This window comes from Cyprinus carpio, chromosome B6, assembly GCF_018340385.1.
Source record: "Cyprinus carpio isolate SPL01 chromosome B6, ASM1834038v1, whole genome shotgun sequence".
Taxonomy (NCBI): Eukaryota; Metazoa; Chordata; class Actinopteri; order Cypriniformes; family Cyprinidae; genus Cyprinus; species Cyprinus carpio.
The window spans coordinates 16,740,415-16,753,601 of NC_056602.1; the positions used below are offsets into that span (position 1 = coordinate 16,740,415).

General features: G+C 37.5%; 2 protein-coding genes across 18 annotated transcripts in view; one reads left to right on the top strand and one right to left on the bottom strand.

The window, feature by feature from the left end:
- Nucleotides 1–207: 207 nt before the first annotated feature.
- The window catches only part of LOC109066119 (leucine-rich repeat-containing protein 40), a 76,425-nt gene continuing 63,445 nt past the window's right edge, over nucleotides 208–13,187 (top strand). Inside the window, exons 1-15 of one of the 2 annotated variants that reach the window (XM_019083116.2) lie at nucleotides 209–453; nucleotides 751–932; nucleotides 1,241–1,314; nucleotides 1,409–1,538; nucleotides 1,862–1,985; nucleotides 2,072–2,214; nucleotides 2,296–2,468; nucleotides 3,237–3,327; nucleotides 3,445–3,490; nucleotides 3,613–3,721; nucleotides 3,797–3,904; nucleotides 3,985–4,095; nucleotides 4,481–4,558; nucleotides 4,700–4,885; nucleotides 5,069–5,307. In XM_019083116.2, coding sequence (XP_018938661.2) covers nucleotides 309–453; nucleotides 751–932; nucleotides 1,241–1,314; nucleotides 1,409–1,538; nucleotides 1,862–1,985; nucleotides 2,072–2,214; nucleotides 2,296–2,468; nucleotides 3,237–3,327; nucleotides 3,445–3,490; nucleotides 3,613–3,721; nucleotides 3,797–3,904; nucleotides 3,985–4,095; nucleotides 4,481–4,558; nucleotides 4,700–4,885; nucleotides 5,069–5,174 — 1,806 coding nt within the window. In that variant the 5' untranslated portion in view covers nucleotides 209–308 and the 3' untranslated portion in view covers nucleotides 5,175–5,307. Of the gene's footprint in view, nucleotides 454–750; nucleotides 933–1,240; nucleotides 1,315–1,408; nucleotides 1,539–1,861; nucleotides 1,986–2,071; nucleotides 2,215–2,295; nucleotides 2,469–3,236; nucleotides 3,328–3,444; nucleotides 3,491–3,612; nucleotides 3,722–3,796; nucleotides 3,905–3,984; nucleotides 4,096–4,480; nucleotides 4,559–4,699; nucleotides 4,886–5,068; nucleotides 5,308–13,187 lie in introns of those variants that run through there. The other variant, XM_042725928.1, reaches the window with a different exon arrangement.
- The window catches only part of LOC109066117 (leucine-rich repeat-containing protein 7-like), a 95,242-nt gene continuing 87,593 nt past the window's right edge, over nucleotides 5,539–13,187 (bottom strand). For 13 of the 16 annotated variants that reach the window (XM_042725915.1, XM_042725916.1, XM_042725914.1 and 10 more), the window contains 3 exons: nucleotides 10,313–10,405; nucleotides 9,354–9,428; nucleotides 5,539–7,825 (listed from right to left, as the gene is read on the bottom strand). In XM_042725915.1, coding sequence (XP_042581849.1) covers nucleotides 7,718–7,825; nucleotides 9,354–9,428; nucleotides 10,313–10,405 — 276 coding nt within the window. In that variant the 3' untranslated portion in view covers nucleotides 5,539–7,717. Of the gene's footprint in view, nucleotides 8,066–9,353; nucleotides 9,429–10,312; nucleotides 10,406–13,187 lie in introns of all 16 variants that reach the window. The other 3 variants (XM_042725918.1, XM_042725920.1, XM_042725921.1) reach the window with 3 other exon arrangements.

The following is a 13,187-nucleotide window of genomic DNA, read 5'->3' on the forward strand; positions in this document are numbered from 1 at the left end:
AAATGTTTTGTATTTAATATCAGCAACTATTGGGAGCTGAAGGTGTAATTGATGTTTCTTATATAAGGGTCAACAAATCATAAAAAGCTTTCTTCTATATTGGAAAATATTAGTAATATTTAGAAATATTTTATATACTATTTATATGTCACACGGTGAAAACTTTCCTTTTTCGGGACTTTTATTTTAAAAAATGGGAGGCCCCTTATTATAGTTTTAGTTTACAATCGTTGACGTTTACTTCACAGCTTTACTTCACTACAACCTCTTTCACGTTTACAGGTGTTTTAATCTCATATTCCGCATTCATGTCTCGTTTCAAACGAGGAGCACATGTGGACTCTAGAGCGGGATTTAGGCAGGAGAAAGAAGACTGTCCCGTCCCGTATGGTTTACTGAAAGCTGCTAGAAAGAGCGGACAGCTCAATCTATCCGGGCGCGGTCTAACTGAAGGTAACAGTACTAGTGGAGCGGTAACGTTACACGACACCAGCGGCGAAAATTGCCATAGCGACCGTAGTTTGTGGCTCCTGCAGATATGACATTTATCGTTAATGGCACTGGAAAATACATTAAAATGCCAAAATTTTGTTCAGGTTTCTGTCCAGAAAGTTTGAATGAGATCTTACCACGACTCACATATAACAACAACAACAGCTGTGCAACAGTTGTATGTTGGGGGATGAAATGTTTACTGTGGTGAATTTCTGTAGGCTTCTGCACTAAGTGTGCTCTTGTATTTGGGTTCAGTTCCTCAGAGTGTGTGGAGGCTGAACACAGACACACCTCAGGAAGCGCAGCAGAACTTATCATTTGGAGCTGCAGATCGATGGTGGGAACAGACAGATTTAACCAAACTTCTGCTGTCTTCCAACAAACTCCAGAGCCTCTCTGAAGACGTCAAACTCCTCCCTTGCTTGCTTGTCCTGGATGTAGGTTTTTGCACAACTCATTTTGTTTGAGAATGTTGTTCCAAACTAAAACCTGCATGTCAACACTTTTATTCTATTCTTTAGCAAAGAAATATGAATGGCATGGATGGCTACTCTCCTATGGTTAAATAAATGTAGCTACTTCTATAAACCACACGTTACTATTACATTGTTATATTTAAAAAACAAAAAAACAAATTATAAATGTAACTTGAAAAAATTCTTAATGTCTTAGTATTTTAATTTCCATGTTTGTGGGTCTTAATTTTGTTTATATTGTAGCTGCTTTCTGTGTTGCCTTTTTCCAGCTCCATGACAATCAACTCATCTCACTGCCAGATTCTATCAGAGATCTAGAGCAACTACAGAAGCTCATACTAAGGTATGATGGGGGCAACACTATGTATGGAGCAATATACTGTATCTACATATTTTCAGTGTAAAACTTGTTTCATAATACCTGGTCCTCTCTGCAGTAAAAATAAACTGACAGAATTGCCTTCGGGTCTTTGGAGACTTACAAACCTGCGATGTCTTCATCTGCAACAGAATCTGATCAAACAGATTCCCCAGGATTTAGGGCAGCTGGTTAATTCAGATGACCTTGTAAGTGACTGAGATCTTGTCTTGACCAGCAACAAACTCTCAACTTTCGAACAGCATTATAAAAGCCTTGATCCTCAGATAGTAGTTATATCTTTCGTTTAACATGTATACGGGGTCAGTAAGATTTTTTTATGTTTTTGAAAGAAGTCCCTTATATTTTAATCTGTAGTGTACTGTACATCTGTGTGAAATAATCCACTGCTGTATTGATGATCATTTGTTAAATCTTAGGGATTAAAAATGTTGCTGTGATTTCAAGAGGCTGAAAAGGTGTACTTAAGTATTCTGATTATTTAGTTGTTTCCTACTCTTCCCTCTTAAAGGATCTCTCCGACAATCATCTAATGGACATTCCAGAAAGCCTGGCGAACCTGAAAAATCTTGTGAAATTGAATTTGTTCTGCAACAAGCTCAAGAGTCTCCCTCCTGCCATCAGTGAAATGAAAAGTATGTTTTGACAGTAGCAAGTGTGAATGTGAATCATGTTTATGGATTAACCTGTGAACTCATCCATCTTCTGTTAACCCTCACAGACTTGAGGATGCTGGACTGTTCCCGGAATCAGCTGGAGAGCATTCCTCCTGTCCTGGCTCAGATGGAGTCCCTCGAGCAGCTTTACTTAAGACACAACAAGTTACACTTCCTTCCCAAACTGCCCTGCTGTAAAACACTCAAGGTAAACTGGTACCACTGATGTGGTAGAATAAGTTGTGATTGTTTTAAGAAGGCTAACAAGAGGCTGTTTATATATATTAAGGAACTCCACTGTGGGAACAACCAGATTGAGATATTGGAGGCAGACCATTTGAAGCACTTGAGTGCTCTGAGTTTATTGGAGCTCCGAGATAATAAGGTGAAGAGCCTTCCTGAAGAAATAACCCTACTGCAAGGCCTGGAGCGCCTGGATCTTACCAACAATGACATCGGCAGGTGCTGGGAATATGTTATTGTATGTGTACTGTAAAATATAGTGCTGTTTTGTGGCATGTTCCACTGTAGAACAGAATTATGACCTATCATTCCTTTTTATAACTCAGTAAACAGAAAACTCTGCACCCGTAAGACGGGAGAGCACAGCTTAAAAGATTCTCTTTTGTAGAGTACCAGTTTTAAAGTGATGAAAATTGTTATTTACTCTGCTCATTTCATTCCAAAACTATATGACCTTCTACATTCTGAACCTAAAAAAGAAGGTATTTTGAATATTTTTTAACAAATTGGTTCCATAAAGGCCCGTTCACACCAAGGACGATAACTATAAAGATAACGATAAATATATAGTTCTAAAAATCGTTTTCAGTATTAAAGAACAGCAGAGTCCACACCACAACTATAACGATAAAGACAAAGAAAAACGATATCGTTGGAATCACTTTCAGAACGATTTTTTTTCCAGCTGATGAACGATAAAAAATTGACAGCCAATCAGAATCCATCCTGCTATAACGAGCTCGAGAATTTAAGCGACAGACGAGCGTGCGCTTAGAATAAACAGAAGATATCGTTCGCTGGTGTGGACGCTAATATCGTTATCTTTATAGTTATCGTTCTTGGTGTGAACGGGCCTTAATACTCAAATAAATTCCATAGTCGTTCAACGACCAGAAACAATGCAGCAAAATGAAAGTCAGTGGTCATTAAAACGGTTTGGTTACCAGCATTCTTCGAAATATCTTCTGTTGTGTTTTCGTGAAACAGTCTGCCGTGTGGACTTGGCACATTACCCAAGCTGAAGTCTTTGTCTTTGGAGGGCAATCCACTGAGGGGAATCCGCAGAGATGTCCTGACTGTGAGTGTTCAACATATCACAGCTGATTCATTTTGTTCTTAATCATCTCAGATTCAACACTTATACAAAATATTGAAATGGATCAGAAAGTCTTATATAAAAATATATTCTATGCAGAAAGGCACTGGGGAACTCCTGAAATATCTCAGAAGTCGAGTACAAGGTATGGCTATTTAATCATGTAAGATTTAGCATGGCTTTTCAGCCTCGTTTATTATTAAAAGGACAAAGAATGTTCAATTTTTTTGTAACATCATTGCGGGTTTTGTCTTGTTTGAAATGTAGAGCAACCAGATGGGGGCTCGAAAGAAGAGCCAAAAACAGCAATGACCCTCCCAAGCCAAGCTAAAATCAATGTGCATGCCATCAAAACTCTCAAAACACTAGACTACAGGTAACAAAAAATCCTCCCAAAGTGACTTAGACTGATTTTGAGTATTTAACAGTAAAAACCTGCCATTTTAATTAGTGAGAAACAAGAGGCATCCATCCCAGACGAGGTGTTTGATGCAGTTGACGATAGTCCTGTGGCCAACGTAAACTTCAGCAAAAATCAGCTGATGGCAGTTCCATCCAGGTGATACATATGGCCATTCCATCTCATTAGAAGCATTTCAAAGATTTACTGAACACTTACTATTCTCTTATTTCCTGCAGAATTTTGGAGTTAAAGGACACCCTAGCAGACATTAATCTTGGCTTTAACAAGCTAACAAGCATTCCGGTGGACTTTTCCATGTTGAAACAACTGGTTCATATAGATCTCAGGTAATCCTTAACTTAATTTATGTCCTTTTAAGGCTCCAATTTAAAGATCTTATTATGCTAATTCAGTGGTTCACAGTTGTTTTTGCCACATCCTCTCAAAATGTTACTCCTTTAGCTAGAGTGCTATATTTAAGATTGTGCAGAGGGTAAACAAAACTATAGTAATTGTATAGTAGATGGGGGAAAAAAGTAATATCTGGATTTTTAAATGACTAATCTCTTTTTTCAGATATTTTGTGCTCTGATAAATGTCACTTCAAAGCATAATATTACTTAATGAAGATGATTTAAATAAATAAGAGCTCTGAGGTCACTTAAGTGTGACATATTACCATAATCTACCATAACAAAGTGCACTGAACTAATGCCCTTTCTTTTTTTTCAGAAACAATCTATTGACCTCACTGCCAATGGAGCTGGAAGGCTTAACCAAGCTGCGGAGTGTTATTTTGTCTTTTAATAGGTAGGTTCTACCATTTGCACCCTCACCCCGCCATGTAACATGAGCAAATACTATATATCAAATCAGTTTGACAAAATATAAATAATATCACTGTTTTGCTGTTCTTTTGTGGTCCGAATAGTTATTTACATTTCTCTTTAGGTTCAAGTCATTCCCAGAAGTGCTGTACCGCATCTCATACCTTGAGACCATTTTAATCAGTAACAATCAAGTTGGAGGCATTGATCCAGTCCAAATGAAGACCCTTAATAATCTATCTACTCTGGATCTGTCCAACAATGATATAATGCAAGTGCCACCAGAACTTGGCAACTGTACCAGTCTGAGGTGAGTGTAATTTTCCATCTGATTCTAACAAACTGTGGACTTCTTTTTTAATGGAAATGAGGCAGCGAGAACAATCGCACAGGCTATTCAACCCAAAATCTGGACAAAAACTCAGAAAGGCTGATTACTATTACAAAGGCCTGTTAGTTAAGTATTATCTTATGATTTATCCTATATCTTTAGGGCTCTAATGCTTGATGGGAATCCTTTCCGTAATCCAAGAGCTGCCATCCTCAGTAAAGGAACAGATGCTGTCCTTGAGTATCTCCGAAGTCGTATTCCAACATAATCTTCACGTTTAATGTAACTTTTACCATCATTGATAAACGATCAATTTTTGTGCCATAACACTGTATTTGCAGTCCCTGACAGTATAAAACAAGAAGACACAATAATAAATCATCTCCTGCCACTTGTTTTAATTCATCTTCCCTGTCACCTTACCCTTAAAAATGGCATTGTAAACAAACCTTCGGCATGCGTTGTAATGAATTTAAGACTTTGTCAACCAAATGAACCTAAAACGTTGTTTGTGTTGAAGTTTTACATTTTATAATTGCTTTCCAGTGTGAATGTTTCTATTTTCCATTATGAAAGCACTAGTAATAAATGATGAAAATAAAGTATATAAAAGACCACAGAATGACTAGTAGTAACAATAGTGACATTTTTATTATTTGTACAATAAAGATACATTATTCAAAACACCTCTTAGATACTGGAAAAAATCTGTACTCCAAAGCCGAAAATGGCTCCAATATTTGCTGAACAGCATTGGACTTTCTTCTCCTTTTTATACAGGTTTGTTAATTGAATTTTTTTTTTTAACTAAAATTTATTTTAAATATGTACATATATCATCTGCAAAATGCATTCTAGACACAGAATATATGTCATCAATTACATATTTGCGGTAATACAGAAAAAAATTGGAAGGAGTAAACTTGCATGTGCAAATAAATATGATAAATTGTCACTAATTCTTTTGAACTAAATTGAATAATTTCTTCTAGATATAATTACTTTTTGCACAAAAATGAAACGGCATTCAAGTTCAGTAAGTCTTAATACTGCAGAAAGCTTTAAGTACATTCACAATCTATTGGAATAAATTTTTTAAATGTCTCCCATTCATAGTTATTTACATCAATACTGCAATTAGACTGAATAGTACAATATTATATTTTATATTCAATAGGTCTTTAAACACATACAAAAATGACCATTTGTATATTCATATACATATATATGTTTATGACACAAATTCACAATTACTTCAGAAAGAATTGTACATATTTGTTTCTAGTGTTTGTCCTTCCCTCACAATCTAACTCTCTGTCCATACATTGGCTTTGTTCTTTATAAAATTTAACAATTTGAGCATAGCTAATTATATCAATATATTAGAAACCATTATTTGAAAACATTTAGTAAAAATAATCATTATCAAATGTTCTTTCACAATAGTATTTGAACAATTAATTGCATCATCCATAATAATCTTTATTTAATCAACAATATTTATCTGAAGCTAAATGCAGTGGATGTTGTGTTGGGGTCCTTCAGAGTGCATTTCGGCTCGAAACTCCTTCTAAATGCTACATTTTTAGCAACATTTGAAACATGCCCAGGGTTTTTTTTTTTTTTTTTTTTTTTTTTTTTAGGGATATTATGGCACTGTTTTTCACAATGACGTATTAAAAAAAAAAAAAAGGCCAAAAGAGATGTAAAACAAAGGTTATGCAAAAATGCTTTGTCCAAAACACACTGACCCCTAATAAGCATCCTAATAAAACAAGTTTAAGAGTGAAAGCATGCTCAGTAAAGCCTTACATGTGTACACTGTATCTAGTCAGTTTTATTATGACAGGAATTCCCTTTATTCCATTAAAAAAAAACATATTTAAAAACCTTAAAGCAGCATAACAACAACAAAGCAACTGGAATTAAGCTTTTTTGCCCTTTTTTCCTCACTTAAACTGTAGTATGTGATATGAAAGTACATTTTATATAGAAAACTGTGTTGCCAATAAACTGCCACATGTATGAATTTTCCTGGCAGCCAACAAAGGTAAGTGGGAATGAAAAAAAACATGGAAATGTATATTCACAATACTTAGCAAATGAACAAAACCCACCCTGATCTGGACTGGGAAAAATCCATGAATACCAATAGAGGGTGCTGCAGGAAAACCACACAAATGAAAGAAATATTGCTTAGGGATTCATTTCTGTCTTTTGATTTGTGCAAATACAGAAGATTAGGGTTTATCAAGATTAAAAGGGGACTTTTTCGATTTCCCTAAATTGTTGTTTTCGTGAGAAGGATGTCTCTTCTAAGTTGTTACAAAAACTCATCGATGTGTTAGAAAATCATCATCAATGTGTCTTTCATTCACATTCTACGCTCTTATCACATTTGAGTTGTAGATGTATATATTTACACAAGGCATTTACAAAGTTGAGGCAGTGTTATGGTGGGTAAATGTCCTTAAAAGCAGATGTGCTTTCATGCTCCAAGATTAAACCGAAAAGCTGCTAGGAAAAATAGGTACAAAATAATACGCCATATAAATAAGCAGGAAAAAATGCACCCACTTACAGCCACAGGCTGAGATAAAGAAGAATATCAGCAACATCAACCAAAGATTTCAACCAATGTATGTTCGTGTAGAATGTGTGAGCCATATGTTACGTTATTGTATATGTCCTCTAGTGTACATTTGGCACTGGAATTTGCCATTGGTCCAGCAATTGGCAAAATTGTTCCTAGATAAAAAGAAGATGTACAAGTTCCTGTGTTCCATCTGGGTGAGAAGTCTATAAAAATATTTATGTTGTGCTCTCCCTTAAGATTACCAAGTCCACAGTTTTCGGAAAATTCTTCAGAAGAGACACTGCTGTTTCATGCTCCATGTGTAAGAAACTATGTCCGTTGGCCTGCAATGCAAGAATGAAGCACATGGTAAACAAAATGAACTGGGAGATGTGTGGAAAAAAGGAGGGAGGGAGGCAGGGAGGCAAGAACAGGCACGGCAGCACAGGAGGGCTGGGAGCAGGCCTAGCTCAAAGAGGATAAAGAGATATACACTGTGAGGGAGAGAAAAGAGAGAGATGCACACGGGAGATCATGCTGTAAAAGGAGAGAAGGTGGAAAGAAGCCGGTCTTTAACTCTGGATCTGTGGAAAGAGAAGGAGATGCTTTCTGCAGGCCATTCTAGTGGCATACACTGACAGCAACACACAAAACCAGAGACAACCAATAACTTCCCATGAAGTTGTTTAGGCAAACAGAGGCTGGATTGCCCCTCTATAAGTAAGGCAGCAATGCCAGGCTTTTTGCTTTTGGCAAAATATGTAGACAGATACTATCTGAACAGCAATTTATAGGCTTGGATGATGATGATGATTGCATTGCACTTTATATGTGCTTTTATTTTTTTTAATTTTTTTGGAAATGTTCTACAAAAAAATAATATTTTACATTTTTATATACTCTATATTTATACATACTACAATTGAAAAGGTTTACTAGAATTCAGTAAGTTTTATTTAATTCAGTAAGGATGGATTAAACTGATCAAAAGTCACAGGAAAGACATTTACAGTGTTTTAAATGCTATTCTTTAGAACTTTATTAATCAAAGAAAAATGTATCACGGTTTCCATAAAAATACTAAGCAACATAACTGTTTTCAACACTGATAATAATAAGAAATAGGTAACAATTTACAATATGTTAAATGCATTAGCTAGATAAAATGAACCATGGGCAATATATTTACATGTAATCATTATGTTAATTAGTAAAATATAATTCATTGTTTGTTCATGTTAGTTCACAATATAAAATTTTAATTTAAACATGTATCAGTAAATGTTGACATTAACATTGATTAATAATAATAAATGTTGTGCAAGTATTGTTTAACTAATTTTAACAAATTAAAACTTACTGTAAATTGTTAAAAATAATAATAATATTGCTAATAATAATAATCATAATAATATTTAGTCATTTTTGGGAGGTGAAGGTATATAGTCCACTATATATTTCACTAAAAAGATTCAAGATCCAGATTCAATCTGCATCGCAAAGTTATATGTAAATTAAGATAGTTGGTGGTGTGGATTAGTCTGTTTGACTGATTTACATTCATTTTGTAATATATGATTAATAAAATTCATCAATTTATATTTTAGAATGTCAAATATATTTCATGCCATTTAACTGACTTGGAAGACAAAATGTTATAAGAATCTGTTTTTTAACATCAGAACAATAACGCATGTCAAAGTAGGTCAAACATAACAACAGAGGTCCATGCTCACTTGTTTGAGACACAAACATAGACGCACACACAAACACACTGGACATTTAATGCCACATGCAAAGCCCTCCACTGGCAGTGTGGCGGAAGATGCATTGTCGCAACTTGTGGGACAATGTGATGGAGAACAGTGTTACCTTCAGAATTTTGTCCCCTGGTTGAAGAACGTTGGCGGCAGGTCCATCAGGCTGTACCCTAGTAACAAAGATACCCTATAAGTCAAAAGTGATATGAGGTTAGGAACCACATGGTGACTATGGTTTAGAATCTTTGCCTTTTAATCTGGATTTAGATTTTCTTTTGTTTCTCTGTCTTTTTTCTAATAAATTCAAAGGCAATCTATGAAACAATTACCTTCATCTATAAAAGTATTACCTTTTATAAGTAAATGCAAATGTTAAACTGAAAAACAAATATAAAAAGATTAAAACCTTTTTTAGAGTTTTGTCAGTGACTGTTTTTGTGCTGGTATCAAGGCAGAGATTATAAAGCATAAAGATTAAAATTACATGTGGGACCCATCAGTATGTGCCATGTCAACACATATTAAGTCTTATTATTGGCGCCACATGTTGAGAGTCCACCAAACTTTACATCATTTCTTCAGGGCTCACAGGGATTCGGCTTGTTAGAAGAACCCCAAAGCAACAATTTTCAACACAAGCAGTCTTTATGCTATGCTGAAAAATTTATGGGGAAAAAAGAACGACACTTTTAATCTAAACACAGTATGATATTAATACAGATTCCTAGCATACAGCTTCACATGAAATGGAAACATGGTCTTTTTTCATATGCTTCAGCAATATCTGAGTCACAAAACACTTTTGTTTTAACTATCGCCAAATGTTGCCAAGACATGAAAAGGTTAAAAGGTAATGCAGTCAGCTGGTGTGCAAGGTTGTGCATTGCAGTAGCGCATGTTTCCATGGTAACTCTACTGAGAGACACACTTTACTAACTGAAGAGAGATGGCTTTGATTTTGTTCTATATAAAGCATCATTTTAATGTGATTTCTGAGAATAAAATGCTGAAATTAGCATATTACTGTACATTATGCTCTGTCCTTTAAAACTGAGCGTGAAATGGTCTTACCATGTCCGAGGGCTTGAAGGGGTTTCCCTGTCCACTGATTCCCCCAGAGATGCTGAAACCAAGGCCAGGGTTCTTCTCGATCCTCACACAGAGCTGTCAACAACATAAAACAGAATTTCAGATTTAAGGCTACGTCTACATTCATCTGGATGCATTTGAAAATACATCTCTTTATCTGCGTTTTGGCCTTCCATCCACATTGAGATGTCATTTTTGTAGACACTTCAGCTTTTTGAAACACTCTTCCCAAGTGGATAAATTTGAAAATGCTATTTTCGTGTTGTAGTGTCATCTGTGAAAATGGAGGTATATTTGAAAACTATGATGTTTAGTCTTTTGACGCATATTGTACTCAAAGATATCTATGGTTATACAAGCATTGCTACAGAATAACAAAAGTTAAACTGCAATTTTTTTTATCTCACAATTCAGTCCCACTTTATTTTAAGGTCCAATTCTTACCATTAACAAACCATTAACTAATGACTTTTGCCTCAATAACAGTACGTGCTTTAAAAGTACAAATAAACAGCCAAAATGTTAATAACATAAACTCACAATTCTGAGAAGAAAATGGTCAGAAAATTTCCCTTTTAGACTTGCACTCTATTAAAGGGTTAGTTCACCCAAAAATAAAAATTAGGCTGCATTTTACTCACTCCCGAGACATCCTAGTTGTATATAACTTTCTTCTTACTGACCAATCAAGTCGGAGTTATATTAAAAAATTGTCTTTAATCTTTCAAGCTCTATCCTGGCAGTGAGCAGTCATTCCAAAAGAAGTGAAATAAAAAGCGCCCTTCCATTAAAAAAATGTCTCACATGGCTCCGGGGGTGAACACAGCCCACCTGTAGTTTTTTTTTTTTCAGAAAAAATATCCATATTCAAAACATAATAATCACTTGAATCTAGCTTGCACTCACTGTTGTAAACGGAAGCAGTTCCGGGGGAAATTTTTATTTCACTTCTTTTGGACTGAAGCAATGCAACACCCGCTGATTGCAATGATAGAGCTTGAAAGATCAAAGACAATTTTTAATATAACTCTGACTGGATTCGTCTGAAAGAAGAACGTCATATACACCTAGGATGCCTCAGGGGTAAAACGCAGCCTAATTTTCATTTTTGGGTAAACTAAGACTTTCATTTACTAAATGCTTGTTTTCTTAAAAAAAAAAAAAACCTTCTCGGTTACATATGTAACCCTCATCCCAGAAGGAGAGAACGGAGACATCACGTTGTGACCGACAAATTGGAATCTCGCTTCGAGAGACCAATCTACTTCGAGTGTAAACAAAATGAGCCAATGCACATTGGCATGCAATGATTGCATCCACCTGCCGCTGATGACAGCATGAGCATAAATAAGCACATACAAGGTTTTCGCTGAGTCGTCGAGCTGGTAACCAGGCCGCCCAGCGGTGGTATAGCAGCCATGGTGATGGGACGTGACATCTCTGTTCCCTCCTTCAGTACTCCCTTTCAGTCGGTCACTACGAGTCACGCTATACTGTGGACTTTACACATATGGGATCCACTTAGGTCTCTACATATTGAACCCTTCCCTCTACCGGTTTTCACGGATTCTTCAAGTGAGGGCCTGGCACCAAATGTTCTGCATGGTCAGGCTGCCGAGGGGATGGAGGAACTCAACAGGGTCTACAGTACGGACACTCCGGAGCAGTTTTAGCAAGCTGACACTAAACTGGGGCCTCTCGGTGCCTCTACCTGTTTGAGGTGAGAACACAGGAGGATACCGGCTCAACACAAAGACTTTAGAACCTAGAGAATGTGTTCGGGGTCACCCAGCCTGCAGCTCTACAAATATCTGTCAGCAAGGCTCCACGAGCCAGGGCCCAGGAGGATGCAAAACTTCTAGTTGAGTGAGCTCGAAACCTGAGGGGGCAGGGCAAACCCTGTGCCTGATAAGCCAAGGTGATGGCATCCACTATCCAGTGGGCCATCCTCTGCTTAGAGATGACATTCCCCTTCTGCGGGCCTCCATAACAGACAAAGAGCTGAACTGAGGTCCTGAAGCTTTGTGTCCGGTCCACGTACTCTCTCAAGGTGTGGACGAGACAGAGCAAAGCTAGGGCTGGGCCTGTCTCCTCCGGGGTCAGCGCTTGCAGGTTCAGTACCTGATCCCTGAAGGGGATAGTAAGAACCTTGGGCACGTAGCCAGGCTGGGGCCTCAGGATTACCTACGATTCAGCCGGCCCAAACTCTAGGCACGATTCGATGACCGAAAATGCGTGCAGGTCCCCTAACCTCTTGATGGAGGCCAATGCAACCAGGAGCTTTCATTGAAAGAAACTTTTGCTCAACTAACTGCAAGGGCTCAAATGAACCTTGCTATGGTGTTCTGAGCACTAGAGTCGGGTCCCAAGAGACAGCCTTCGCTCCAACCCTTGATGCAAAAAGGACAGCACGACTCTAATTGGAGGTCTTCTCGGCGAGAGGAACACCACTCGACGAACAGGTTCCACTTCAAGGTGTAAGCATGTCTCATAGATGGTGCTCATGCTAAAGTGATGGTGTCAACTTCCTCTTGGGGTAGGTCACCTAGACATGAAGTTTCCTGAGGTCTGGACATGGGTGACACAGGGTGCCCCATCTCTGAGTCAGTAGATCCCTTCTCAGAGGAATCTGCCAGGGAGGGGTGTCACAAGGAGCATTAGTTCCGGGAACCAGGTCCGAGTGGGCCAGTAAGGCTCCACAAGCAGGACCTGCTCCTCGTCCTCCCTGACTTTGCACAATGTCTGTGTGAGAAGGCTCGCTGGGGGAAACGTATATTTGTGCAGGCCCTGCAGCCAGCCAGTGCACAGTTTCTGGAGAGGCAAACCGGTCTACCTGAGTGGCTCCAAAACAACTCCA